The 25,717-nt window shown below is 43.3% G+C and overlaps 1 protein-coding gene across 1 annotated transcript in view; it reads right to left on the reverse strand.

Moving 5' to 3' along the window:
- Positions 1 to 25,717, reverse strand: part of FLT3 (fms related receptor tyrosine kinase 3) — a 75,032-nt gene that overhangs the window by 32,365 nt on the left and 16,950 nt on the right. The window contains exons 2-9 of the mRNA XM_043575903.1: positions 19,449 to 19,570; positions 12,636 to 12,838; positions 9,765 to 9,880; positions 5,421 to 5,550; positions 3,648 to 3,775; positions 3,190 to 3,329; positions 2,939 to 3,092; positions 1,273 to 1,441 (exon numbers count right to left, since the gene is read on the reverse strand). Of these exons, the coding sequence (XP_043431838.1) occupies positions 1,273 to 1,441; positions 2,939 to 3,092; positions 3,190 to 3,329; positions 3,648 to 3,775; positions 5,421 to 5,550; positions 9,765 to 9,880; positions 12,636 to 12,838; positions 19,449 to 19,570 (1,162 nt within the window). The remainder of the gene's footprint in view (positions 1 to 1,272; positions 1,442 to 2,938; positions 3,093 to 3,189; positions 3,330 to 3,647; positions 3,776 to 5,420; positions 5,551 to 9,764; positions 9,881 to 12,635; positions 12,839 to 19,448; positions 19,571 to 25,717) is intronic.

Consider the following 25,717-nt stretch of genomic DNA (forward strand, 5'->3'; position numbering starts at 1 on the left):
AAGGATCAGCTGTAACCCTTGGATCACAAAGATCATTCTGGGGTATGAAGAATAACACATTACTTGTGAAATAGAGGAGAACCGAGGGGAAAACAACTCTAAGCTCTTCGCCCGGACCAACGCTATCCGATAGAAACATAATGCAAGCCACAGGCGTCATTTTAAAATTTCCGGTGAGCTAGATAAAAAGTGAAAATAAGTGAAGAGGAATCACTGGTTGTCTGTAACTCCATGTATCCAAAATACTGTAACTTCCCCCTATAATCAATATTAAAAAATGAGATTTTTTTTCAGTGTCTTTTTCACACGAAGTCTTCAAAGTCTAGTGTGTATTTTACGGTTATGGCCTGTTTCCGTCCGAACCAGCCCATTTCAAGAACTCGAGAGTCACGTGTGGCTGGTAGCCGGCGTGAGGCACGACACAGAGCTAGGCCTGTGATACGCATCACCGGAGGTGACTGAAAATATAGAATCTGGGCATTTTGCCCCAACTGGTCAGCATGTCTGGAATGGGAGCCAGGAATCCGCATTTTTAGCATTTGCCCAGATGTTTTCTACAGAAGTGGTTATGGACCCCATGCTGAGAAACAATTTACTCTAAACCACTGGCTTGCTTGAGAGATGACAGATACCTTTCAGGAACTCGGAGTCTGGCAGGAAATCATGCTACACGGGACTACATTTAAGAGCTAGGAGGTGTCGCAGCTACAGAAACTACAAGAAAAAAAAAAAAAAAAGGCGTTTTCTGTTTTCCAAAGAGGGAATGGAGAGTTTCTCCCATAAGACAATCTTGAATAGAGTTGTACAAATCCCCAGGAAATTGGAATTTTTTATCCGTAGGCTATTTCTGCACTTATTTTTTGAAAAGCTAAATCAATGCACTTATAGGCAATGTTTTGCTGTTTTTAAGGGGTTTTACTTCCTCAATCAGCTGCATATCTACCGAGGGAGATTTAGTATACTATATAGCACAATACTCTCAAATGGGAAGTAACAATCTAGTGACTCAGAAGACGCCATGGAACCATACTCAAACTAATGGGATTCTTTCTGGTTTTGTGTGTGTGTGTGTGTGTGTGTGTGTGTGGCAGGTTATACTATTTGAACTGATTATCAGACTATTACGGTGTCCTAATCTCTGCTTTGTTTTCTTCCTCCACTTCAACGCCAACCCAATAATATACAAACTCATAATACGAACGTGCTCTTCTGGAAGGCAACAAGGAGGCTTGCGTTAAGCCTGGCGAGCCCCCGAGCTCTTTGTTGGCTCACCTGTACCCATCATCAAGGCCGCTCTGCTCACAAGGAAATGATTTTTGAGAGAAGGTCCACGTACACCTGATTTGTGGGTATGCTTTAAACCTGACAGAAAAGCAAAACTCTTCATACTGGTCAATCTCATAATCTTCACTTGATTTGGAAGCGTTTATAAATCCTTTTTCTGTAAAAAAAGAAAAAAAGGCATTTCTAAGTTAGATGAGGTTCGTATGGAAACACCCTGAGAAGATACAATAACATTTTATTCATCAGTATAACGTAAGAACACTCAGCTGTGGCTATGCTGCGGGTCAGATTGGACAGTCCCAGAAATGCAGGCGTCTTATCCCCAGTCATAAGCCTGAGCTCATCCACTTCTACAGTCAAGATCCCTTTAAGGGTTAGACGGTGGGGTGACTGGGGGGCTCAGTTGGTTGAGCGTCCAACCAGCCGAGGTCATGATCTCACAGTTCGTGAGTTCGAGCCCCACATTGGGCTCTGTGCTGACAGCTTCAGAGCCTCAGTCTTCCTCTTTCTCTCTGCCCCCCCCCCACTCAAGCTTTCTCAAAACTAAATACACATCGAAAAAACATTTTTTTTGAAAGAATTAGATGTAAATACTTGACTTTCCTCCCAAAGAAATGTATAAAAACCTCCAGATTTTACAGACAATTTCAAGAGACTGAAGGGCTCCCCCAGCCCAACCAAGCATGTACCACGGGAGGGATCTGCCGACAGAATCGGGACACCCTTTACTCAGTCGCAACAGCTCTCTCAGTGAGTGACACGTTCAACATAAAAGAATCGCAGGCGCGAATAAAGCAATCCAGCCAGCAGAATTCACCAGGGTTTTTTTTTTTCTTTGAAGCGCTTCCTCATGAGTTGGGTAGGAGAATCACCCATGTCCTGGCATTTTCAGTATGGCTGGAGGCTGCCGCCTGATATGAGACTCCTGAAGCACGGTTACTGTCACTTCCTCGACAACCCACCCACTTTCAGTGCATCGAACTGCTTGTCCCTTCTCTCTGTCATCGCCCATCACCCTGCCAGTTGGTGCTCAGAACAAGGCCGGTAAAACCTTCGTTTTGGAGCACAATTCATTCCGGAAACGTGCTTGGACCCCAACGCACTTGTACGTCACAGCGCATTCCCAGGACCATTGGCTCAGTTGTGATCACGTGACATTCGGCGTCCGGTACGCCGCCTGTCGCAAGACCTCGCTCGTTTATCGAGTCAAAATTTCTTAGAAACGTTTGCTCGTCTTGCAGAACACCCCCAGAACCAGTTACTCCCAACCCAGGGTCTTACTGTATTTATGAAGTGCCTATTTTGTGTCAGGCTCTCTGCCAGGGTCTGGGACCACAAGCACGGAAGAGATTTTTCCCGTCCTTCGGGAATTTACAGTCTATTGGTAAGGTGTGGGAGGACCACAAACACAGATGGTCACGTCACAAGGCCAGGGCTAAGAGAGTGCTACGACAGTGCCATTCAAGCGAGCATGGTTTAAGTGGAAAAGGAAGGGCGGAGGGAGCTTATATATGCAAAAACTATTTTAATTCAGTCGTCCTCAGCTTTCTGACACTAACATTCTACTGAAATCAGAATTTGCAGGACGTACCTCACATTCCACACTAAAGCAACTAAACGTGTCAAGAAAGATTGCGCGAGCAGCCTGCATTACCTATGATGGTAACCAAAGCTGATTTACTGGGATGTTCGGAAGAGGAACAGGTGTAATGGCCAGTGTCGTTTCTTCCCACTGATGATACAAAAGCAAACAGAATCCGTATCATAGTTCTGTTTGTAGAATAGGTACTCATCTCAAAGTAGCTGCCCTAGGTTTTAATAAAACAGAGTTTGAATTTAATGACTTCAACCTGTACTATTCGGACGTCGTCTCTGCAGGCTCAGAAGGCAAAGTGGTCATATTACCTCCTCCAAGGCTTTATTTTCTAATTCCCAGGTGAGTCCGAATCCATGATTCACATGAACAGCTTTGCACCTTATCCATAACGGTTCCCCTACTTTAAGAAATAGTTGTGGCAGTGTGGTCTGCGGAGTCTGATTGAGATCTGGAAGGATGACACGACCCGAGTAAGAAAACAGAGTGATTTTTTTTTTTTTCCTCATTGCAAAAATACATCCTGAACATTCGGAAGAACAAAGATTTTAGTGTCATCTCAAATGCTACAAGCTGCTTTGACAGAAGACTCCTTTAGAGACGGTCTACCCTTTTATAAAGAAGGCAGCTGCTACAGAATCCATAATATTCCGTGCCAAGTGGCAAAAGGAACTACGCCGGCCCTGACATTGAGTGATCACCCAGGCGCTTGCTGTTAACGTCAGGTCGTTCCTAAATCATGGAAAAGTTCACATTCTCGTGGTCCTACCTATTGTGAACAGCTTGGTACACTTTCTGCCCAGCTCATTCCTTGCACAGCACCTTATGTCTGTTCCAAACAGTTCATGAAGTACGCTTTCCTCCTTCGTGACAACAGCTGGACTCTCCCCTTTACAGCTGCAATTAGAAAAGAATTGCCATTTGACTAAACACCTTTTAACGTTACAGACGAACGCGCAGGAGAGAAACAAAGGCGAAGGTTCCAGAGCCTGTTGAAGAAAAAGGAGCGGATCAGAAGGTGAACAAGCCCGGCGCCTGGGGGGCCCAGTCGGTCAAGCGACCAACTCTTGCTTTTGGTTCCGGTCAGGATCTCCTGGTCCGTGAGATCGAGCCCTGCCCGCGTCCAGCTCTGCGTTGACAGCGTGGAGCCGGCTTGGGATTCTCTCTCTCCCTCTCTCTCTCTGTCTCTCTCTCTCAAAATAAATAAATAAACCTTAAAAAAAGGTAAACAAACCCAAATCTAAGGTTTCTAGTTAGTTATCTGAACCAATCAACACTGGAGAGAATGACATACATTTTTATGGAAGTTTAAATTTGGGGGGGAGGGTTGGTGACCTCTTCTGTTGCTATTCTTTAGAGAGAGAGAGAGAGAGACAAAAGAAAAAGAAGACGAAAGAGGAGGAAAAAAGACGAGAAAGAAAAGCAGGATTAGGTTTTAACACAGCCTAACAAGGTGAGCGTCTTTTCTTCGAAGCCCGAAAGAGGACAACAAGGGAGAGGGAGAGAAGAAGGTTGCAGGTCCCAGAGTCTGCAGAGCTCAAGGAGAAGAGGAGAGGCATCACTCAGGAAGGAAGTCGGCGGGTCTACCTCCTCACCCCCACCCCTCACCCCAGCCCCTCCTCAGCCCCCCTACCCTCACCGCCTCACCCCCACCCCCTCACTCCAGCCCCCCACCCTCACCGCCTCACCCCCACATTCCCACCCAGTCATCCCCCCTCACCACTCCCCATCTCACCCTTCTACACCCTCACCGCCACCTTCACCCCCTCATCCTCACCCTCCTCCCCTCCCCCACCCAGCATAAAACAGACTTGGATTCCTCCCGAGAGTGTCCCCAACCGCTGCCTTGCCGGAAACAGGGATCACTTGCAGCCTGTGTATGACCACTTTTCTCCTCCTGATCTCTTTAGTCAAGGGCATCCTTTTCTTTGTTGACACACCATGCCTTCAGGGTATTTTTTTTCTTATTACAAGACAACAATAATTGGGTTCATCGTGGAAATCTTGGCAAAGACAGAACACCCAAAGGAAAGAATTTTAACTGCCGGTATTCCTGCTGCCCTGAGATAACAACCGTTATTCTTTGGTGGGTAGGTTTCCCATCTTTTTTTTTTTCCCCCAATGCACCTGTTACATACGTACCCACAGGTGTTCTCTTCTTTTCCTCTAGAATTTGGGATCACATCCGTATCATTTGGTGACCTAATTTTTTACTTCTTTCTCCTTATACTCAGTCCCATTTTTTCAATAGAATTGTTTAATACGTTTTTGGTAGTTAAAACGGCATGACTTCTCAATTTGTGAGAACTTAGCTATGGCGCATATGAAAAACGGAAGCAAGCATTTATATAGTACTATCTGCCAGCCACCAATCTCCATGCTTCATGTATGTCGGTCCATTAAGTCTCTGTAGCATAAGGTATGTACTTTGCCAGCCCCATTCTTCTGAAGAGCCAATTTATATGCACAGTATGATGTCAACTCCATTAGGAAAAGACCAAAAGTAAAGTAATAATAGCCATTATCTCCGTGCCCGTCATACCTTTCGCTCTGCGAATCGCAGAAGACCCATTCCACGGTCGGTTCTGGAATGCTCTCAGATATGCAGACCAGCGCGTCCTGGTGTTCCATTTTTCTAAAGTAAGGTCTCCTTAGTGTGTAAAGCAGCGTGTCTAAAGCATCATAAATTATTAACATTTTAATATTAAAAAAAACTGTCTTAGTAGCCCCTCACGAAAAGAATTCTACCTCGTTAAGAAAATATTAAGAAAAAATATTTTATACCATAGCAATGTCTTCTGCCCCCCCTCCAAATATAAACAATCATATATCCCCTCCTCACCAATCTGTTAAATTTAACTCTGGCTGAAATGCCAACTTCAATATTTAGCTAATTTCTTGGGGTATTTCATAAACCTAGAGACAACTAAAGTTAAGTAGAATGAAGCCATGTAATAATACAAATATTAATATGCACAGGAAAAAGACTAGAAATAATGTAAAGTTTGGGGTGTCTGGGTGACTCAGTCAGTTAAGCATCTGACTTGATTTCGGCTCAGGTCATGATCTCACGGTTCGTGAGATCGAGCCCTGCATAGGGTTCAGGGCTGACAGCGCAGAGCCTGCTTGGGATTCTCTCTCTCTCTCTCTCTCTCTCTCTCTCTCTCTCTGTCTCTCTCTCTCTGTCACTCCCCTGCTTGTGCTCTCTTTCTCTCTCAGAACAAAGAAATAAACATTAAAAAGAAAAGAAAAGAAATAACATAAAGCTTAAAACCCATGCTTATATAGTTTAAGAGCCAAGTTTCTTCCCGTGATTTTATCTAGAACCAGGCAGAAATATACTGATTTAAAAATGCAGAAATACAGCAGGATAAAGTTAGAATTGAAACAGAATTGAGAGGTTCAGTTTGGTCTCCCATTTGCTTTGGGCTATTATACTTCACCTCCCCCCCCCGCCCCACCCCACTTCTGCTTCCCATAATGCTTGACATACAAACTTTCTATTCTGTGTGGATCCCTCTAGTGACAGGAATTCCAAAGCAATTAGTCTTTATTATTAAATAAATATACGGGGCGCCCGGGTGGCGCAGTCGGTTAAGCGTCCGACTTCAGCCAGGTCACGATCTCGCGGTCTGCGAGTTCGAGCCCCGCGTCGGGCTCTGGGCTGATGGCTCGGAGCCTGGAGCCTGTTTCCGATGCTGTGTCTCCCTCTCTCTCTGCCCCTCCCCCGTTCATGCTCTGTCTCTCTCTGTCCCAAAAATAAATAAACGTTGAAAAAAAAATTAAAAAAAAAATATATACATGCCCATAGACTGATATCCAACATAATAACTGAAATATTAGTAAATATCTACTTTTCTGCTTCTCACCATCTCAACCCTAGGTAACCTTTATCCTGATTTTGTGTTTATCATTCCTGTGCTCTTAAAAATGTTTTCACCACACAGCTATGTGTCCCCAAACAATATGTTGGTTTGTTTTCTGGTTTTCAAAATATGGTATCCCTCAATAGGTCATCTTCCATAACTTCCTTTTCTTATCCAACCTCGTGTTGTTAGGATCCACCCATGGTTTTGCATGTAGCTATACTACATTCATTTTTTACATAGTATTGCATTGGTGAATATATTACAATCGGTTATTCCATTTTCTTGCAATGGACATTTAGCTCGTGACCAATCTGTTGTTTACCAACAATAGTGCTAGGAACATTCTATCCATTTCTACTAAGGCAGGTGTGTACATTTCTTTACACAGGGGACCTGCTAGCTTATATGATATAAGCACAAGTTCAGCTATACACATAATGATAGTCTGTTTTTCAAAGTGGTGATACTTTACATAATTTACATTTAAATGTAATAACTTACATGTAAATAGGACATGGGATTTCCCACTGTTCTTTTTTTTTTTAATATTTTTAAATGTTTTTATTTATTTTTGAGACAGAGACAGAGCCTGAGCAGGGGAGGGGCAGAGAGAGAGGGAGACACAGAATGTGAAGCAGGCTCCAGGCTCTGAGCTGTCAGCCCAGAGCCCGACGTGGGGCTCAAACCCACAGACTGCGAGATCATGACCTGAGCCGAAGTCGGACGCTCAACCCACTGAGCCAGCCAGGCGCCCCTAGAGCAACTGTTTTTAAGTGTAGCTTTACTTACACATGAAAATCTTTCAGAGATTTAAAATCAGAAGCAACCATCAAGGGAGATAATTACCATCCAAAGTATTTTAACTACTTAAGCCAGGTTCCCTGACTTATATGCCAGGAAAGTTTCCTCTCCATTATACTGCAATCAGGCTTTTTTTTTTTTTTTTTTCAAAATATTTCCTTCTGTGTCCTAAACATTCTCAATTCCTTCGGCTGTTCAAACTTCAGAAACTCCAGTTCTTCACTATCGGGTTGTTTTGTTTTGTCAGTACGCAGCTGAAAACAAAATGTAGAACCGAGAAGAATAATCATCCATTAATTTCCCGGACCTACACACTCCATCGGAGGCGGCCGAGGTTCGGCTTTCCTGTTTTGTAGCAACCCAGCCTTACTTGCTGGTTACTGCTAAACCTGTGGTTCGCTAGACCCTTTCCTCTTTTTCACACTGTTGCCAAATCCTCCTCTACCAGGTTTTTTTTTGTTTGTTTTTTTGAACCTCACCACCCAACAGGATGCTGAAAGCACATTACAATGAACTTGGGTAGCTGCTGTCCTATTTTTACACTGTAAATAATAGATGAAAAGAAGGTACCCTAGGGGCTCCTGGGTGGCTAAGCAGGTTGACTCTGGCTCTTGATTTTGGCTCAAGTCACAATCCCAGGGTCATGGGATGGAGCCCAGGGGCTCACTGAGTGTGGAGCCTGCTTGGGATTCTCTCTCTCTCTCTCTCTCTCTCTCTCTCACTCTCTCTCTCTCTCGGGGTGCTGGGGTGGCTCAGTCAGTTAAGCATCCGACTTCGGCTCAGGTCATGATCTCACAGCTTGTGAGTTCGAGCCCCACGTCGGGCTCTGTGCGGATGGCTTGGAGCCTGGAGCCTGCTTCGGATTCTGTGTCTCCCTCTCCCTCTGCCCCTATCCTGCTTGTGCTCTCTGTCTCTCATAAATGAATAAATGTTAAAAAAAGATTTTTTTCTTTGCAATCACTAGGCCCATGTGTAATTGGGAGAAACAAGAAGCCAGAAAGCCATGCAGGTGGTGATTGCCAACCACACAGTCGCCTCCGTAAGAACATTTGGATTGTTCCTGGCGGTTTGCGTAGTGATCTAGCATTTGTATAAATACAGTAGCCACTAACTTCATGTGGTTATTCAAGTGCCGTTAAGACCTTGGTCCCCAGTCACACTGGCCACATTTCAAGTGTTCAACAGCCCCACGTGGCCAGTGACTACGTTGTTAGAGCAGACACAGACCTTTCCAACATCTCAGGGAGCTCTCTTGGATGCTGCTAAGATCCTACAATCCTGTGAGGTGTGCATTTTCTTTCTTTCTTTTTTTTTTTGAGGTGTGCATTTTTATCTCCGTTTTACAGATAAGAAATTTGAGGTTCAGAGAGATTAAGTGACCCACCAAAGGTGGCAGTGACAGACCCAGAATAAGAACCCAGGACTTCTGACTCCAAGGTCAAGGTTGAAATGTTTCCCGTTTCTTCCCTGTCAGTCATTGATCACTGAAAAAAATCAGTGGGGGGAAAGCCAAATAGAGAGTGTCCTGGGTTTTTTTTTTTTTAATTTTTATTTATTTTTGAGACAGAGGGAGACAGAGCATGAACGGGGGAGGGTCAGAGAGAGAGAGGGAGACACAGAATCGGAAGCAGGCTCCAGGCTCCGAGCTGTCCGCACAGAGCCCGACGCGGGGCTCGAACCCACGGACCACGAGATCATGAGCTGAGCCGAAGTCGGGCGCTCAACCGACTGAGCCACGCAGGTGCCCCATAGTGTCCTGGGTTTTTTTTTTTCAACGTTTTTTTTTTTTTTTTAATTTTTTTTAATTTTTGGGACAGAGAGAGACAGAGCATGAACGGGGGAGGGGCAGAGAGAGAGGGAGACACAGAATCGGAAACAGGCTCCAGGCTCCGAGCCATCAGCCCAGAGCCCGACGCGGGGCTCGAACCCACGGACCGCGAGATCGTGACCAGGCTGAAGTCGGACGCTCAACCGACTGAGCCACGCAGGTGCCCCATAGTGTCCTGGGTTTTGAAGAGTGCTCATTCTGATAGCACGCGGACGGGTCTGTCAGAGGGTCTCAACGGGTTATGTGGATGGTCGGAGTGGGTGCAGTCATTTCAGCTACATATCGAGGGAAACCTGAATGCTGTGTCCCGAGCAGCTGGCAAAAACCTCATGGGCTCTACACCATCCCTTCAGAATGTCGTGAATACCGAGTAGCAACGGGCACTTACTTCTTATACTCACTGTAAACAATATTGTATAATTGGTAGCTTCACTCTGAATGAAAAGTAGGTATTCTCCAGCTTGGGTTTCTGTCATTTTCAAAATGACCATGGAAACAACCCCTCTGAAAACACACACACACACACACACAAGAAAGAGAACTAGTTATTTTGGAAAACGTGTGAAACTAAAATGTAACATTTCATACTGAGTCAGAAGGCGGCCTGGTGGCTCTCCCATTCCATCTCCGACGGTGGCACAGGGGGCAGGCTACTCGGAGAACACAGCTTCTCACGCAGCCTGAGCCTTGTGAGTTTGACTTTGACTTTGGTTCAGTCCCTCCCTTCAGAGTGAGTGACCTCCATTCTAGCGCCTTCACTTCAGGCTTCTCCAGCCTCTTGGAGGGAAAACTCCCGTCCCCAAATGCACACAGGCTTGGGGGGGGGACACTCCCATCAGCAATAACGGGCTATTCCCTCCAATGGCAAGCCACCCTCCACAGTTACATTGCCCAGTCACCTGGCCGCCAGTCTCAGTTTCCCATTTGCAGGCCCAGATTACCGTACAGGCAAGACGCACAGAGATAAGAAACAATGTTTTGCATGTGTCTTGCTCTAGATGATCAAGTTCAAGTGAAATCTAAGACAAGGCGCTATCTTATGGGAAGGAGGGAATCACAGATAACGTAAGGATACAGAGGTCTCAGCGTTTGTGCTTTTTAACTTTTTGGATCCTTGGTAAAGATCAGTTTGGCTGGGGAGCCTTCTCTTCAAGGAAACAACTTCCGATGTGTTGTGTGGTAATACCCATTCTCATTAAAGCTTAAAATATCCTCTAGTAGTTTGTTGAGTAATGCTGGGTTTAAATTTGCACTTTCTGACCTTTCGACCCGACCCGTACTACTCAACGCTGGTCTCCCTCCAACTGTGTTAGCTGCAGCTGGGAGTTGACAGATATGCAGACTCTCAAGGCCTACTGAATCAGAATCTGCATTTTAACAAGCTCCCCAGGAAATCCAAATGCACATGATATCAGAGACGCCCTTCCCCAGAGCTCCAAGCCGCCCTTCCCCAGAGCTCCAAGCCGCACGGCTCAAGAATACGTGTGCTTGCGTTCATAAGGACAGTAAATTCGTAGGATCCACGATTGGTTGGAGTCTGCAGGTATTTTGGCACTGTGTTTTCCTTCTCTGAACCATTCAGTCTCCTGGTGTCATTTGTGAGCTCTTGTCCGTAACCCACAAAACTGTAAGAAAGTTATCAAAGCCTAGGTGTTCACGCTTTCTGGCCCTGAGTCCAGAGACACGCTTCTGTAATTCTGTACCACGGAAAAGCTGTTAAATAGTTCTGGTACTAAGTTAGTTAATCCACATCAGACCCATGACCTTGGCTAACAAATGGGACCGTCTGTCCTAAAATCGAAAAAGGCAACCTCTCATGAGCTGAAAACAAAAACACAACAAACAAAACCCTACATTTTTACTTTGCGTTTTGGTCTCAATCCAGTGAGAACTGTTGTGGCATAACATTTTAAGGTTACCAGAACATTTCTTGAAGCCAAAATTCTGCCTTAAAAGAGGGCTTTGGTTTAACCGCAAGATACAAGTAACCAAAAAACAGAAGTGAGTAATACGGCCTCAAAAGAGGAAAGGAAAATGAATGTGCTCCAAGACTTAGAACCAAACTTCAGAATTATAGCTACCGTCCTGAAAATTACTTATGAGTTTGTTTGACCTTAAAGGAACAAATGCAAAACAAGTTGGTACGAATCGGTCACAGATACATCCCCCCATACGTCAGGCAGGCAGGTTACCCCCTGGGGATCATGTAGGTACCACTTCCTGCACTGTTGCTGGAAACACAGTGCCTCCTCTACACCATGGGATCCCAGAACACCCCCAAGAACTAGAGGAAAGCAGCTTTAGAATTATTAAGTGGGCATTTAAATGGCTTGTGCCGCTTTCTTCCTGCCCCTGTCTGGGATCATCCACGGGGGCTGGGACAGCAGAGGGCAGCAATCGGCAGAGTTAGATACAAACTTGGCCATTACATCACAATTCTTGGCTGAGGTGTCTTTTTCTAGATCATGAGACCAATATCCCTCGCACACGGATCCATTTCTTACTAAGACACTTTGTGACTGTCGCCCATCGTTGCAATTCTGCTCATCAGACTATGAAACAAAACAGATTAAAACCAAATGTTCTTTCCCCGAGCATTCCCCAAAAAGCAGCTTCTGACTACTTTAAGGAGAGCGAAAAGTTTCTAACATTTTACCTCTCAGACAAGATCCGATTAAAAAACTAAGACATCCTAAAAATCCCAAATAGTCTTCCCCTATTTGTTGTACGTGTTTCCAGCCATTCACTGCCTTCTTAAGCCCTAACTATATCTGTGTATCTATATGTCATTTTTTAAGTTAACCGGCTTTTTTTTTTAGAGTAAATCTAGATTTACAGAAAAATTGAGCGGAGAGTACAGAGAGATCCCACTTATGTCCTCCCCACGCAGTTTTCACTATTATTAACATCTTGCATAGGTGTGGTATATTTGTTACAACTGGTGACCCAACACGGGTACTCACTCACTCAAGGTCATAGTTAACATTAGAACTCACTTTCTGTGTGGTACATCCTATAGGTCTGACAGCTATTTAATGCCAGGTATTCATGTCCTAACTGTATTTTTAGTTCAGCATTTCTCTGGAGATAAAGAGTTATAATGGATATGGATAGAAATTTGAAAAGAAACACTGTACGAACCACATTCTGCGGCCAGGATGTTTTCCTCCAAAAATCCTTGTGGGGCCACATTCCCCAAACTGCCCTCTCTCCGCCCCCTCCCTCTCCCCCTCCCCCTCCCCCCCCCCAGCCCAGTTACCTGTTTTGTAAATCAAAGTGTGGCTGGCAATTCAGCGAGCTGTGCTTAAAGACCCAGAGACAGGAAATGTTCCCTGGGGTGTTGACCAGGACTTGCAGTGTGATGGATGCAGATATGTCCACTTCCACAGTGGCCGCTCCATAAACCACCTCTGTGCTCTCGGGTTTCAAGGCACACCCAAGGTCTTCTGCGGGTTCTGATGCCTGAGTGGAAACAACGTGAATTGACTACAAGGGCACGTTTGATGCATCCTCTTCTTGGCTGGAACCTTTCTTTTTTCTTTAATGTTTTTATTTCTTTTTGAGAAAGAGAAAGAGAAAGACAGAGCACGAGCGGGGGTGGGGGGCAGAGTGAGAGAGAGAGAGAGGGAGACACAGACTCCAAAGCAGGCTCCAGGCTCGGAGCTGTCAGCACGGAGCCCGAGGCGGGGCCTGAACTCAGGGACTGCGAGATCAGGACCTGAGCTGAAGTCTGAGGCTTAAGCGACTGAGCCACCCGGGCGCCCCTGACTGGGACCTTTATCAAGGAGGTCGACACCGGAGAACATGTCACTGACCGAAAATCCTATTATTCACAATTCTCTATAGAAAAGATAGGTAACTTTAGGCTGCATTTCTCATATATTTGACACAGTTGGGAGTTGAATTGTGTCCCCCTAAAATTCATATGTTGAATCTTAAGCCCCACTGCTTCAGAATGTGACCTTATCCAAAATAAGGCCTTTCCACAGGTGATCGAGTTAAAACGAGGCCATTTGGATGGGCTCTAATCCAGTGTGCCTGGCGTGCTGACAGGAAGGGGCAATTTAAAGGAAACACGCACCCGGAAGCACGCCATGTGAAAGCGACAGATAGTGGGGCACGTGGGGGGCTCAGTAGGTAGCGTCCCACTCTTGATTCTGGCTCGGGGCATGATCTCACAGTTCATGAGTTCGAGCCCTGTGTTCGGAGCCTGCTTGGGATTCTCTCTCTCCCTTTCTCTGCCCCTCCCCTGCTCTCTCTCTCTCTCAAATCAATAAACTTAAAAAAAAGAAAAGAAAAGAAAATGAAGATAGAGCTCTACGGGTCAGGGAGAAAGGCCTGGAACAGAGCCTTCAGAAGGGACCAACCCTGAGGACGTCTCGATTTCACACTTCTAGGCCGCTCTAGCAAACTAATATACAAACAATAGTCACAAAATTCGTAATAGGCGGGTAACTGTGTTTGTGATTATTGGTATGTCAATAAGAATCTACATGGCAATGGCAAATTGGTACCTGTGTTAGAAGGAACTTAAAAACTTCAAAATATTTTCTGGGCCGATTCCCACCCCTCCACCCCCCACCTTGGCTCACTGCCACCACCATACTTCTTGGCGGCTTTAAGTAACTGAGGTTATGTTGAGAGGAAGGTGTGATAGCAACTTCTGTCTCGGGACCCTTCACCTGTCACTCTCCTAACACCCAGCACAGCACGCCCATGCACACATGTACATGCAGACACACACACACACACACACACACACACACACACACACACACACAAGCTTTTTCAGGTGAAGAGCAGGGTAGGTAGGTCTTCTGCTACTGATCACAAGCCATACTTCTGGCTTTCTGTATTCATTTATTCAGCAAGTAACGGGTAAGTTCATGTACTCAATATCTGATAAGTGCTAGACCATCTACTGGGCACTATGGGACTAGGAAGAAAAGACATTGATCTTGTCCTTAAAGGGTTTCAAGTCTAGTAGGAAGGAATAACTAAAACACCAGGTGAAATATAATGTGCCCCATGAAAAGACACCAACTACTTTGATGGGAGCGCCTGGGTGGCTCAGTCGGATAAGCATCTGACTTCAGCTCAGGTCATGATCTCGCGGTTCGTGGGTTCGAGCCCCGCGTCGGGCTCTGTGCTGACAGCTCAGAGTCTGGAGCCTGCTTGGGATTCTATGCCTCCCTCTCTCCCGGTCCCTCCACCCACTTGCACTCCATCTCTCTCTGCCTCTCAAAAAGAAATAAACATAAAAAAAAAAAAGGATACCTACTACTTTGAAAGGGAAATTTGAGGGGCACTTGGGTGGCTCAGTCAGTTGGGCATCCGACTTTGGCTCAGGTCATGATCTCCAGGTTCGTGGGTTTGAGCCCCGTGTCAGGCTCTATGCTGACAGTTCAGAGCCTGGAGCCTGCTTCAGATTCTGGGTCTCCCTCTCTCTCTGCCCCTCCCCTGCTCGCACTCTGTTCTCTCTCTCTCAAAAATAAACATTAACAAAAAATCTTAAAAAAAAAAAAAAAAGAAAGAAAGGTAAATTTGAGTGCTCTGGAACTTTGGAGAAGAGACAGGTAACTTCCAAGCTGGGATGGGGGTGGTGGGGATGCTTCACTGAAATCCAGAAATTGAGCTGGGTCTTTTTTTTTTTTAATATTTTTTTTATTTTTTGAGAGAGAGAGAGAGAGAGAAAGAGAGAGAGAGTGCGTGCAGGGGAGGGGCAGGGAAAGAGAGGGAGACACAGAATCCAAAGCAGGCTCCATGGCCCGGAGCTTGACGTGGGGCTCAAACTCACAAACAATGAGATCATGGCCTGAGCGGTAGTCAGACGTTTAACTGACTAAGCCACCCAGGCCCCCCTTAAAAAAATTTTTTTTAATGTTTTATTTATTTTCGAGCTGGGTCTTAAAAGACAGGCACAGAATAAAGTAAAAACAAAACAAAACAAAATAAAAAAAACCTGACGTGCTGGAAGAAAATATTTGCAACACAGACTACAAATAAATCCCCCTAATTTATAAAGAATTTTTTTGACAATGAGGGATGCAGGACCAAAACACAAAGGAAAAATGGGAGAAAGAACTGAAGAGACAGTTCACCAAAGACAGATATAAAGACTTGCCCTTGAACATATGAAAAAAATGTTCAAACTCAATTATAATTAGAAAATATAAATTAAAACAACACTGAGGGGCGCCTGGGTGGTTCAATTGGTTAAGCGTCCGACTCTTGGTTTCAGCTCAGCTCATGATCTCGCGGTTCTTAAGTTCGAGCCCCATGTCAGGCTCCGTGCTGCCAGTACAGAGTCTGCTCGGGATTCTTTCTCTCTCGCTCGCTCTCTGCCCCTCCCCTGCTCACATTCTCTCTCTGAAAATAAATAAATAAACTTAACAACAACAACAACAACACTGAGATACTACTTATCTGTCAATCTGCCAAAAATTTTGAAGTATGACCACACGTTTTGTTGGTGAGGTTGGGAGGAAGCAGCTATTCTATACATTTCTGGAGGAATGCACGCTGGTACAACCCTTCTGGGGAGCATCTGGCAATAGCTAATACAACTCTGTGTGCTTGGGACACCTCGGTGGCTCAGTCGGTAAAGTGTCCTACTCTTGATTTCAGCTCAGGTCATGATCTCGTGGTTCATGAGTTCAAGTCCCATATCAGGCTCTGCACTGACAGTGTGGAGCCTGCTTGGGATTCTCTGTCTCTTATCTCTGTGCCCTGCACTCCCTCGTGCCCCCTCTCTCTCTTCCTCTCTCTCAAAGATAAATAAATAAACTTAAAGAAAAGAAAAATATTATGTTGGATACTATAAAGTTAAAGACAAAAAGAATTGTACACAAAGGCTGTATTCTAGTTAGTAATTCTGTGTCTCACTGGGGCGTGGGTTAGCAATTCTGAAATCAGGTTACCTATATACTAGGTTTACATAAGTCATTTATTATAGATAATTAGAACCAGGTTTCTTACTATCGAAGAACGAAGTACAAAATTGGAAAGAAGAAAAGCCTTTGCTGAATAAACCCTTTGCTGAATTGAAAGCTGAATTGAAAGCAGAGCTATCAGCATGATTTCTGGTGGTATATACATAGATAGGTAAATAGATAGATGCAGAGATGATAGAGAGATAAATAGAGTGTGTGTGGGCGGGGGAGGAGTAGTGTAAGTACATACATTGCCTAGAGGCAATGACGTCCCAATAGCAATGAGCACACCCGACTCTCAGACCTTGGTTTCTAAACACCATCCTCCAGTGTTTTTGGCTAATTCCAGGGCTGAACTGTCCTGCAGCCCTGGAAAGTAAGGAAGTGCTTGAGAAAACAAGGGAATGTGTTGAAATGACACAGAAGTCTATATGAAGTGGCTCCCAATGGCCTAAGTGGGACAAATCTGAATACCATAATAAAAGTGACAGTCTCAGGTCATAACTCATAGAATCAAATAAATATCTCTGAGTCCATATTGATATGAATAAATTGAATAGAAAGAAGAGATAGCTCTTCTTCACAGAATTTCACTGTGTAAATGTAGAGGGAATGGGGGGAAAAGAAAATCACCCTTAGGCAAACATCACAGTAAAACTGTTGTGGCAAGATCCCCAACGGGTGCTAAAATCAGTAGGTGAAAATTGGAGGAGAAACCGGATATTTCCATCTTCCCCCAGATACTTGTTAATTACAAAGAAAACAAACAGTAACTCTGCAGTGGAGAAACCCAGCACCCACACCACATTCATCTTCAAACAGAAATGATAAATGATGACTTTAAACAATTAAGTGGGTTGTGGGAACAGTAAAATCATCTTACTTTGGTTCTAGGATATATTGGTAACACAGCTAAGGATGTAGCTGCCTATTTATTCGAGTTACATTGGCACGTTTTGTCTACTAGAGTGCTTGGTTATTCAGAACGCACCCGAACTACAAGATTCCCAGAAAGATGTCTCATCTGGGGCACCTGGGTGGCACGGTCGGTTAAGCCCCTGACTTCGGCTCAGGTCATGATCTCATGGCTTGTGAGTTCGAGGCCCGCATCGGGCTCTGTGCTGATGGCTCGGAGCCTGGAGCCTGCTGCGGGTTCTGCGTCTCCCTCTCTCTCTGCCCCTCCCCTGCTCACGCTCTGTCACTCTCTCTCTCTCTCAAAAATAAATAAACTTTAAAAGAAAGAAACAAAGAAAGAAAGATGTCTCATCTGAGCAGTGTGAACTGTGGATGAAATCTAAACCATTATTTTCAAGAACGCTGCCACCCTAATAATCCACTTCACGTTAAAGTAGGAAAATACCCAAAAAGAGCAGCTTCAGCTTCAAGGAGGTAAAAGCTGTGCAGACATCTTTGCAGCATCTAGGATTTGCAGGATTGTCTGTGAAATGCTGTTTGAGAGCTATGAGGTCTTAATCCAATCCTGAATATTGCATAAGCATACAATTTATACTGCATGAAAAAAATAATGCAGGACTTAATACTAGGAACCAAGGCCAATTATTAGCTTTTTTTGAAGACTGTATTTTATAAGAAAACACTGAAACGTAAGCAGCTATTTTCTTAAGTTGAAAAGACAATAAAAGTTTAAAACATCATGGCAAATAATATTAACATTTTTTTGTCCACACGGAAATCCTGTGTATGCAAAGTGTCATTATTAATAAGCAATATGTTATGATGCCAATTTCTGTTAAAAATCTGACATAAAAAATCAGGTTTTAAATCAGAAGTTTTATTTATTTATTTATTTATTTATTTATTTATTTATTTATTTATTTTTAATGTTTGTTTATTTTTGAGACAGAGACAGAGCATGAACGGGGGGGGGGGGGGGTCAGAGAGAGAGGGAGACACAGAATCTGAAGCAGGCTCCAGGCTCTGAGCTATCAGCCCAGAGCCTGACGCCGGGCTCGAACTCACAAGCCATGAGATCGGGACCTGAGCCGAAGTCAGACGCTTAACCGACTGAGCCACCCAGGTGCCCCCAGAAGTTTTATATTCTTATAAAATTCACACTATTTTTAAAATTTGAGAATATTTTTGCTATGTCTGATTTTAGGGGGGTGGGGAGTGAAGTTCAGGGCGTCGTGTTATGTGTTTAGGTATTACACCCACGTAAAAGAAAGCAGTGACTACCCATCGGCATGAATCCTTCACTGAAAATGTTCACGGAATCGGCTAAGGTATGCTCCCTTTTTGCCGTATGTTTCTAATATTTTGAAATACTTTCAGTCCTCTGTTATTTAAGCTTCCTTCCTCTGAGTAAATACCTAAGCTGTTACACGAACTGCTTGGAGAAGGGTGATGAAGAACAAAGGTGGAACCCGACGGAGCCAGAGTCGGATAATAGAGCAATCTCATGTCAGCTTAATGGGAAGTCACTGAAGGGTCCAAGCCAGGCAGTGAAGGATGTAGCTGTGCCTCAGAAAGAACAGTCTGGCAGCCCTGTCTGAGATGAACTCTAGAAGGAAGAAGTCCCTTACGATATCATTGGGATTATGGGGGAGATACTGAGGGCTTGAATTCTGGAAGTAGCTGTGGGACCAGAGAACAGGAGGAGATTAAGTGAGAGCTAGCAAAGCAAGAAAATTGACAAGACTTGGTAACTGACCGAATGTGAAGGTAAGGGAGAGGAAGCAGCCCAAAACGATGCTGACCTTTCAAGCCTGGGAACTACACAGGGCCAGAAACAGAAATCAGTTAATACAAGCATAGGAGCAGGTTTGGGGAAGTAGAGATGAAATAAAATAGATAGGTAGATTTTAATGAGCAAATGGAAAACCCATTTTAACCATAACCAGGAGGCAGTTGGAAATTAGGGGCTCAGGTTTGAGGGAGAAGCTTGGGTTCTCTTCAAGGAGAAAGGGTAATTTCTGTTACTTATTCATGCTCAGCATTGGGGTCTTTCCTGAATTCAAACCCGAGAGAACGTGATCTGGATGGAATGGAGTGCATATGAGTACATAATATACTTCCAAACACAGAAAGAAAAATCCATATGGCCATGGTAGGCCTCAACAGCTTACAAAGTATGGTCTCTAGAGAAAATAGCTAAAGTTAGAATTTTAACATTACTTTACCATGGGATACGATGATGATATCCCCAGTGATGAATCATTGTTCTTATGATTGATTAAAACACACTTGATCACAGGCAGATCTTGATTTGTAATAGTCTCAAATATCATTGCTGAAAAAACAACTGTAAAACAAAATAAAGACAAGGATGTTGATAACACGCACACCTTGAAAAGAAAGTATGTATTCATTGTACAACAAAACAACAAAACAAAATTAATCTGGCAAAGGTGGCCAACGGGAAAGTACATATGAAATACAACTTCATCAAAATCAAGTCTCACTATGAATCAGGGGCAGGGGTACTTGGAGCAGCGCTGTCTTCTAGAAGGTTCTGCAATGATAGAAATAGTCTTTGTGCCGTCCAATGTGATATTGACCATGTGAAATAAGCATAGTGGCTGCTAAGAATTTGAAGTAAGGGTAGTGCCCTGAGGAACTGATTATTTGCATGCAAGCAATTTCTTCTTCTTTACGGATGCTTGTGAGATGTTTCCTTTGTGCCCTAAGTTTTAGAATTATGTGCCTTACGGACAGTCTATTTTCATCCGTCGTGCAAGATGCTCAGGGGGCCTTTTCAATCCAGAAACTCATATTCTTCTCTTAGGAAAAGTTTCTTGAATTATTTCTTTGATTCTTTCTCTCTCCTTCACTTTCTGTTCTCCTATCATTTGGATGTTTTCCCCCAAATGATTGACGATCCTGGACAGTGTGCTCATATATAAGAATGAAGTCTGACTTGCTGTCCCATCCTCTCTGTATGGTTATTTTTAGGTTTTCTCCTGGGCTAATCAGATTCCCCAGGGGAGACTCCTCTCTCGCGTGGGCAGCCCAAGTTCTGGGAGCCTGCTGTTAGCAATTTATACTCGTGTGGGGGTCCTGCAGTGGAAATCGGGTTGCTTTTCAGCTTTCTCATCCTCTATCTTATGATTCAGCTTTCTTCATGCGTTTTAAAGCTTTCTAAATTTTATTTTCTGCCTCTCCAGAAAATAAGTTTATGTCTTTAAAAAAAAAGCAAAACTGTTGGGGAAGGTGGGTGATGGGCATGGAGGAGGGCACCTGTTGGGATGAGCGCTGGGTGTTGCCTGGAAACCAATTTGACAATAAATACTGTATTTAAAAAAACCAAAATCGTCATTTGGGGGGCCTGGGTGGTTCAGTCGGTTAAACGTCTGACTCTTGATTTCGGCTCAGGTCACGATCACACAGTTCGTGGGATCCAGCGGTATGTTGGCCTCGGTAATGACGGTGCAGGTCCTGCTTGGGATCCTCGGTCTCCCTCTCTCTCCGCCCCTCCCCTGCTCCCGAGTGCGCACACTCTCTCTCTCAAAATAAATAAACTTAAAATAAGATAAGATAAAATAAAATGGTATTTCTTTAGTATCAATTTCTGGAAGTGGAATTAGTGGATTAAAGGATATAAACATCCTTAAATGGTTCTTGGAATGCATCGCCATTTGGTTTTCCAAAGGTGCCATACCAATTTACATAGCTACCTGTAAAGTGTGAATTTAATAGTTTTACTACAATCACATTAGCATTTAGTCATTATGTACTTTTTAATTCCCTTAATATAGCTCCTAGTCTTTTTCCCCCCTTTTTCTTTTTTTAAAAAAAAATCTCTAGGGGCGCCTGGGTGGCGCAGTGGGTTAAGCGTCCGACTTCAGCCAGGTCACGATCTTCCGGTCCGGGAGTTCGAGCCCCGCGTCGGGCTCTGGGCTGATGGCTCAGAGCCTGGAGCCTGTTTCCGATTCTGTGTCTCCCTCTCTCTCTGCCCCTCGCCCGTTCATGCTCTGTCTCTCTCTGTCCCCAAAATAAATAAACGTTGAAAAAAAAAACTAAAAAAAAAAAAAATCTCTAGACCCAACATGGGGCTCGAACTCAGGACCCCAAGATCAAGCGTTGCATGTTCTTCCATCTGAGCCAGTCAGGTGCCCCAACCCTAGTCTTTTAAAGGAAATCAAATGAGCACAGCTGCAAGGGATAGGGGAAAACAAAACAAAATTAGAGAATTCAAGAACTTTCCCTGCTCTATGCTATTCCCTAGTGGTTTTTGCCCCTCCCTACTCTTTTTTCAAATAGTTTTATTCAGTATAATTAATATACAGTAAGTTGAACATATTTAGAATGCATAATTTGGTAAGCTTTTTTTTTTAAACATTTTTTTTTTCAACGTTTATTTATTTTCGGGACAGAGAGAGACAGAGCATGAACGGGCGAGGGGCAGAGAGAGAGGGAGACACAGAATCGGAAACAGGCTCCAGGCTCTGAGCCATCAGCCCAGAGCCCGATGCGGGGCTCGAACTCCCGGACCGCGAGATCGTGACCTGGCTGAAGTCGGACGCTTAACTGACGGCGCCACCCAGGCGCCCCGGTAAGTTTTGACATAAATACATATCTATCCGTAAAACCATCGCCACAGTCAAGTTTCTGTGCCCCCAAAAGTTGCCACGTGCCTCTCTGTAATCCCTTCCTCCTACTCAGCCCACAGCCACATACCAAGCAACCTCTGATCTCCTTTCTGTCACTATAGATTAGCTTGAATTTTCCAGGATTTCATATAAATGGAATCACATAGTACGACATTTCTGGTTTTGTTTGGCTTCTATCAGTATGTATTATTTTTAGATTCGTCCCTATTGTAGCAGTATATTTGCTCATGCCTTTTAACTGATGGGTAGTAGTCTATTATATAGATATAACACAATATTTGAATTCATTTACCGGTTGACAGAATTTAAACTGTTTCCACTTTTAGCCTCTTACAAATAAAGCTGCTATGAATATTTGTATGAAAGTCTTGGTATGGACATATGCTTTTATTTTTCTTGACTAAATACCAAGGATTGGAGTGCCCAAGTCATATGGGAGGGAGGTGTCTACGTAACTTTCTCGTGCCAAACTGCTCTCCAAAGAGGTTGTATCATTTTATATCCCTATTGTCATTGTATGGGGATTCCAGCTGTGGAATTCACATCCTCACCAACACTTGGTATGATGGGAATTTTTAATTTTAGCCATTGTACTAGGTATATGGTATCTCATTGTGGTTTCAACATTTATTTTCCTACTAATGATGTTCAGTATCCTTTCAGATGCTTATATGACATACTTTACGTTCTTTGGCAGTGTTTCTGTCCACATATTTTGTCCAATTCAAGCCTTTTAAAACTGGGTTGCTTATTTTCTTATTATTGTTTTGATAGTTTTTTCGTCCTGGTTTTATTATGTTACTGTCAACATGTAACATTGTATAAGGTTAAGGTATACAATTACATCCCCAGAATTTATTTTATAACTGGAGGTTTGTACCTTCTGACCACCTTCACCCATTTCTTCCACCCCCATGCCTCTCACAACCACCAATCTGATCTGTTTCTGTGAGTTTGATTTTTTAGATTCTACAGATTAGTGAGATCATGCAGTATTTATCTTACTCTCTCTGACTCATTTCACTTAGCATAATGCCCCCAAGGTCCATTCACGTTGTCAAAAATTTCTTTCTTTTTTTTACAGTGGAATAATATTCATAAATAGATAGATACCTATCTCAATAGCAACAACAAAAGAGAGAGAGAGAGAGAGAGAGAGAGAGAGGGAGGGAGAGGGAGAGAGGAAAAAGAAATCTGGTTGGAAACTGTGCCTCCTTTTTCCAAGGAGGGCAACATCACTAATCATTAGGGAAATACAAACCAAAACCACAATGATGGGGCACCTGGGTGGCTCAGTTGGTTAAGCATCTGACTCTTGGATTCAGCTCTGGTCATTTTCTCACAGTTTCATGAGTTAGAGCCCCACGTCTGGTTTTGAGCTGGCAGTGAGGAGCCTGCTTGGGATTCTCTCTCTTTCTCCCTGTCTCTGTCCCTTCCCTGCTTACACTCTTTCTCTCACAAAATAAATAAACTTAAAAAATTAAAAAAAAAACCCACAATGAAATGCTATCTAACACCTGTTAGAATAAACATCATTTAAAAGACAAGAGATGACAAGTGTTGGTGAGGATATGGACAAAAAAAGAACCCTTGTGGGGCACATGGGTGGCTCAGTCAGTTAAGCGTTCATCTTCGGTTCAGGTCATGATCTCGTGGTCCGTGGGTTTGAGCCCCACGTCGGGCTCTGTGCTGACAGCTCAGAGCCTGGAGCCTGCTTCAGATTCTGTGTGTGTGTGTGTGTCTCTCTCTGTCCCTCTCCCACTCATGCTCTCTCTCTCTCAGAAATAAGTAAACATTAGAAAAGAGAGAGAGAGAACCCTTGTACACTATTGGAGGGGATGTAAAGGGGCACAGCTACTATGGAAAACAGTATACATATAGATGTATATCCACCTACCTGCCTACCTACCTATCTATCTCACATTTTCTTTAACCACTCATCCATCAGTGGATACTGAAGTCGTTTCCAAGTCTTGGCTACTGTAAAAAGTGCTGTTGGGGGGGGGGGGTTGCAGATATCTATCTGAGATAGTGATTATCCTTCAGATACACACAAGAAGTAGAATTGGTGTGGATCAAAGGCTCTATTTTTAATTTTTTTGGTAACTTATATACTCTTCCAAAATAGCTGTACACATTCCCTCTAATAGTGCACAAGGGTTCTCTTTTGTTCATATCCTTGCCAACACTTGTCATCTTTTGTCTCTTTAATGACGGCAATTCTAACAGGTGGTTAGAATTCTAACATTGTGGTTTTGATCTGCATTTCCCTAATGATTAGTGATGCTGTCCTCTTTGGGAAAAGGGTCTACTCATTTCTTCTGTGCATTTTCCAACCAGATTTCTTTTTCTTCTTTTTTCTTTCTTTCTTTCTTTCTTTCTTTCTTTCTTTCTTTCTTTCTTCCTTCCTTCCTTCCTTCCTTCCTTCCTTCTTCTCTTTCTTTCTTTCTTTCTTTCTTTTTTTCTTTCTTGTTGCTACTGAGTTGTAGGAGTTATTTTTATATTTTAGATATTAATCCTTTATCAGATATATAACTTGCAAATGTTTTCTTCCATTCCACAGGTTACCTTTTCATATTTTTGATGGTTTCTGATGCTGTGCCAAAGCTTTTTAGTTTTGTGTAGTCCCAATCATTTATTCTTTCTCTTGTTACTTTTGCCTTTGGTGTCAAATCCAAAAAAATCTAATCTTGTTAAGACAGATGTCAAGGAGATTACCCCCTGTGTTTTCTTCTATGAGATTTATGGTTTTAGGTCTTACATTCAAGGCTTTAACTTACTTCGAGATTTTTGTGTATGGCGTAAGATAGTGGTGTAATTTCATTATTTTGCATGTGGCTGTCCAGTTTTCCCAACTGTATACGTCATCTTTCCCTGACTGTATACACTTGGCCCCTTTGTTACAAATTAATTAACCACATGTGCATGAGTTTATTTCCGGGCTCTCGATTCTGTTTCATTGATCTGCGTGTCTGTTTTTGTGCCAATACTGTACTGTTTTAAATACTATACAACTCAGTAACAGTGTTTGAAATCAGAAAGTGTGATGCTTTTCGCTTTGTTCTTTCTCCATATTGCTTTGGTTATTTAGGGTCTTTTGTGGTTCATTACAAATTTTAAGACTGTTTTTCTATTTCTGTGAAAAATGCCATGGAATTTTGATAGAGATTGCATTGACTCTGTAGGTGGCTTTAAATAGTATGGACATTTGGACAATGTTAATTCTTCTAATCCACGGCCATGGAAATTCTTTCCATGTATTTGTCTTAATGTGTTTGATCAATGTCTTACACTTTTCAGCGTACAGAGTTGTTAATTCCTCAGTTATATTTATTCGTAGGTGTTTTATTCTTTATGATGCAGCTGTAAATGCAATTTCTTTTTCTTTTTTTTAATGTCTATTTATTTTGAGAGAGAAAGAGTGCAAGCAGGGAAGGGGCAGAGAGAGAGAATCCCAAACAGGCTCCAAGCTGTCAGCACAGAACCTGTCACTGGGCTTGATCTCACAAACTGTGAGGTCACGACCTGAGTTAAAAATCCAGGGATGCTTAACCGTCTAAGCCCCCAATGAATGGATGTTGAATTTTTTTAAAAGCTTCTTCTGCATCTATTGAGATGATCCTAGGGTTTTTGTTCTCCATTTTGTTAATGTGGCGTATCACATCGATTGATTTTCAGATGTTGACACACCCTGGCATCCCTGGGACAAATCCCTCTAGATATCGTGTATGGCCTTTTTGAGGTATTGTTGAATTTGGATTGCAAACATTTTGTTGAGAATTTTTGCATCTATTTTCATCAGGGATATTGACCTGTAGTTTTCATTTCTTGTAATGTCT

Source organism: Prionailurus bengalensis, chromosome A1 (genome assembly GCF_016509475.1).
Source record: "Prionailurus bengalensis isolate Pbe53 chromosome A1, Fcat_Pben_1.1_paternal_pri, whole genome shotgun sequence".
NCBI classification, from domain to species: Eukaryota; Metazoa; Chordata; class Mammalia; order Carnivora; family Felidae; genus Prionailurus; species Prionailurus bengalensis.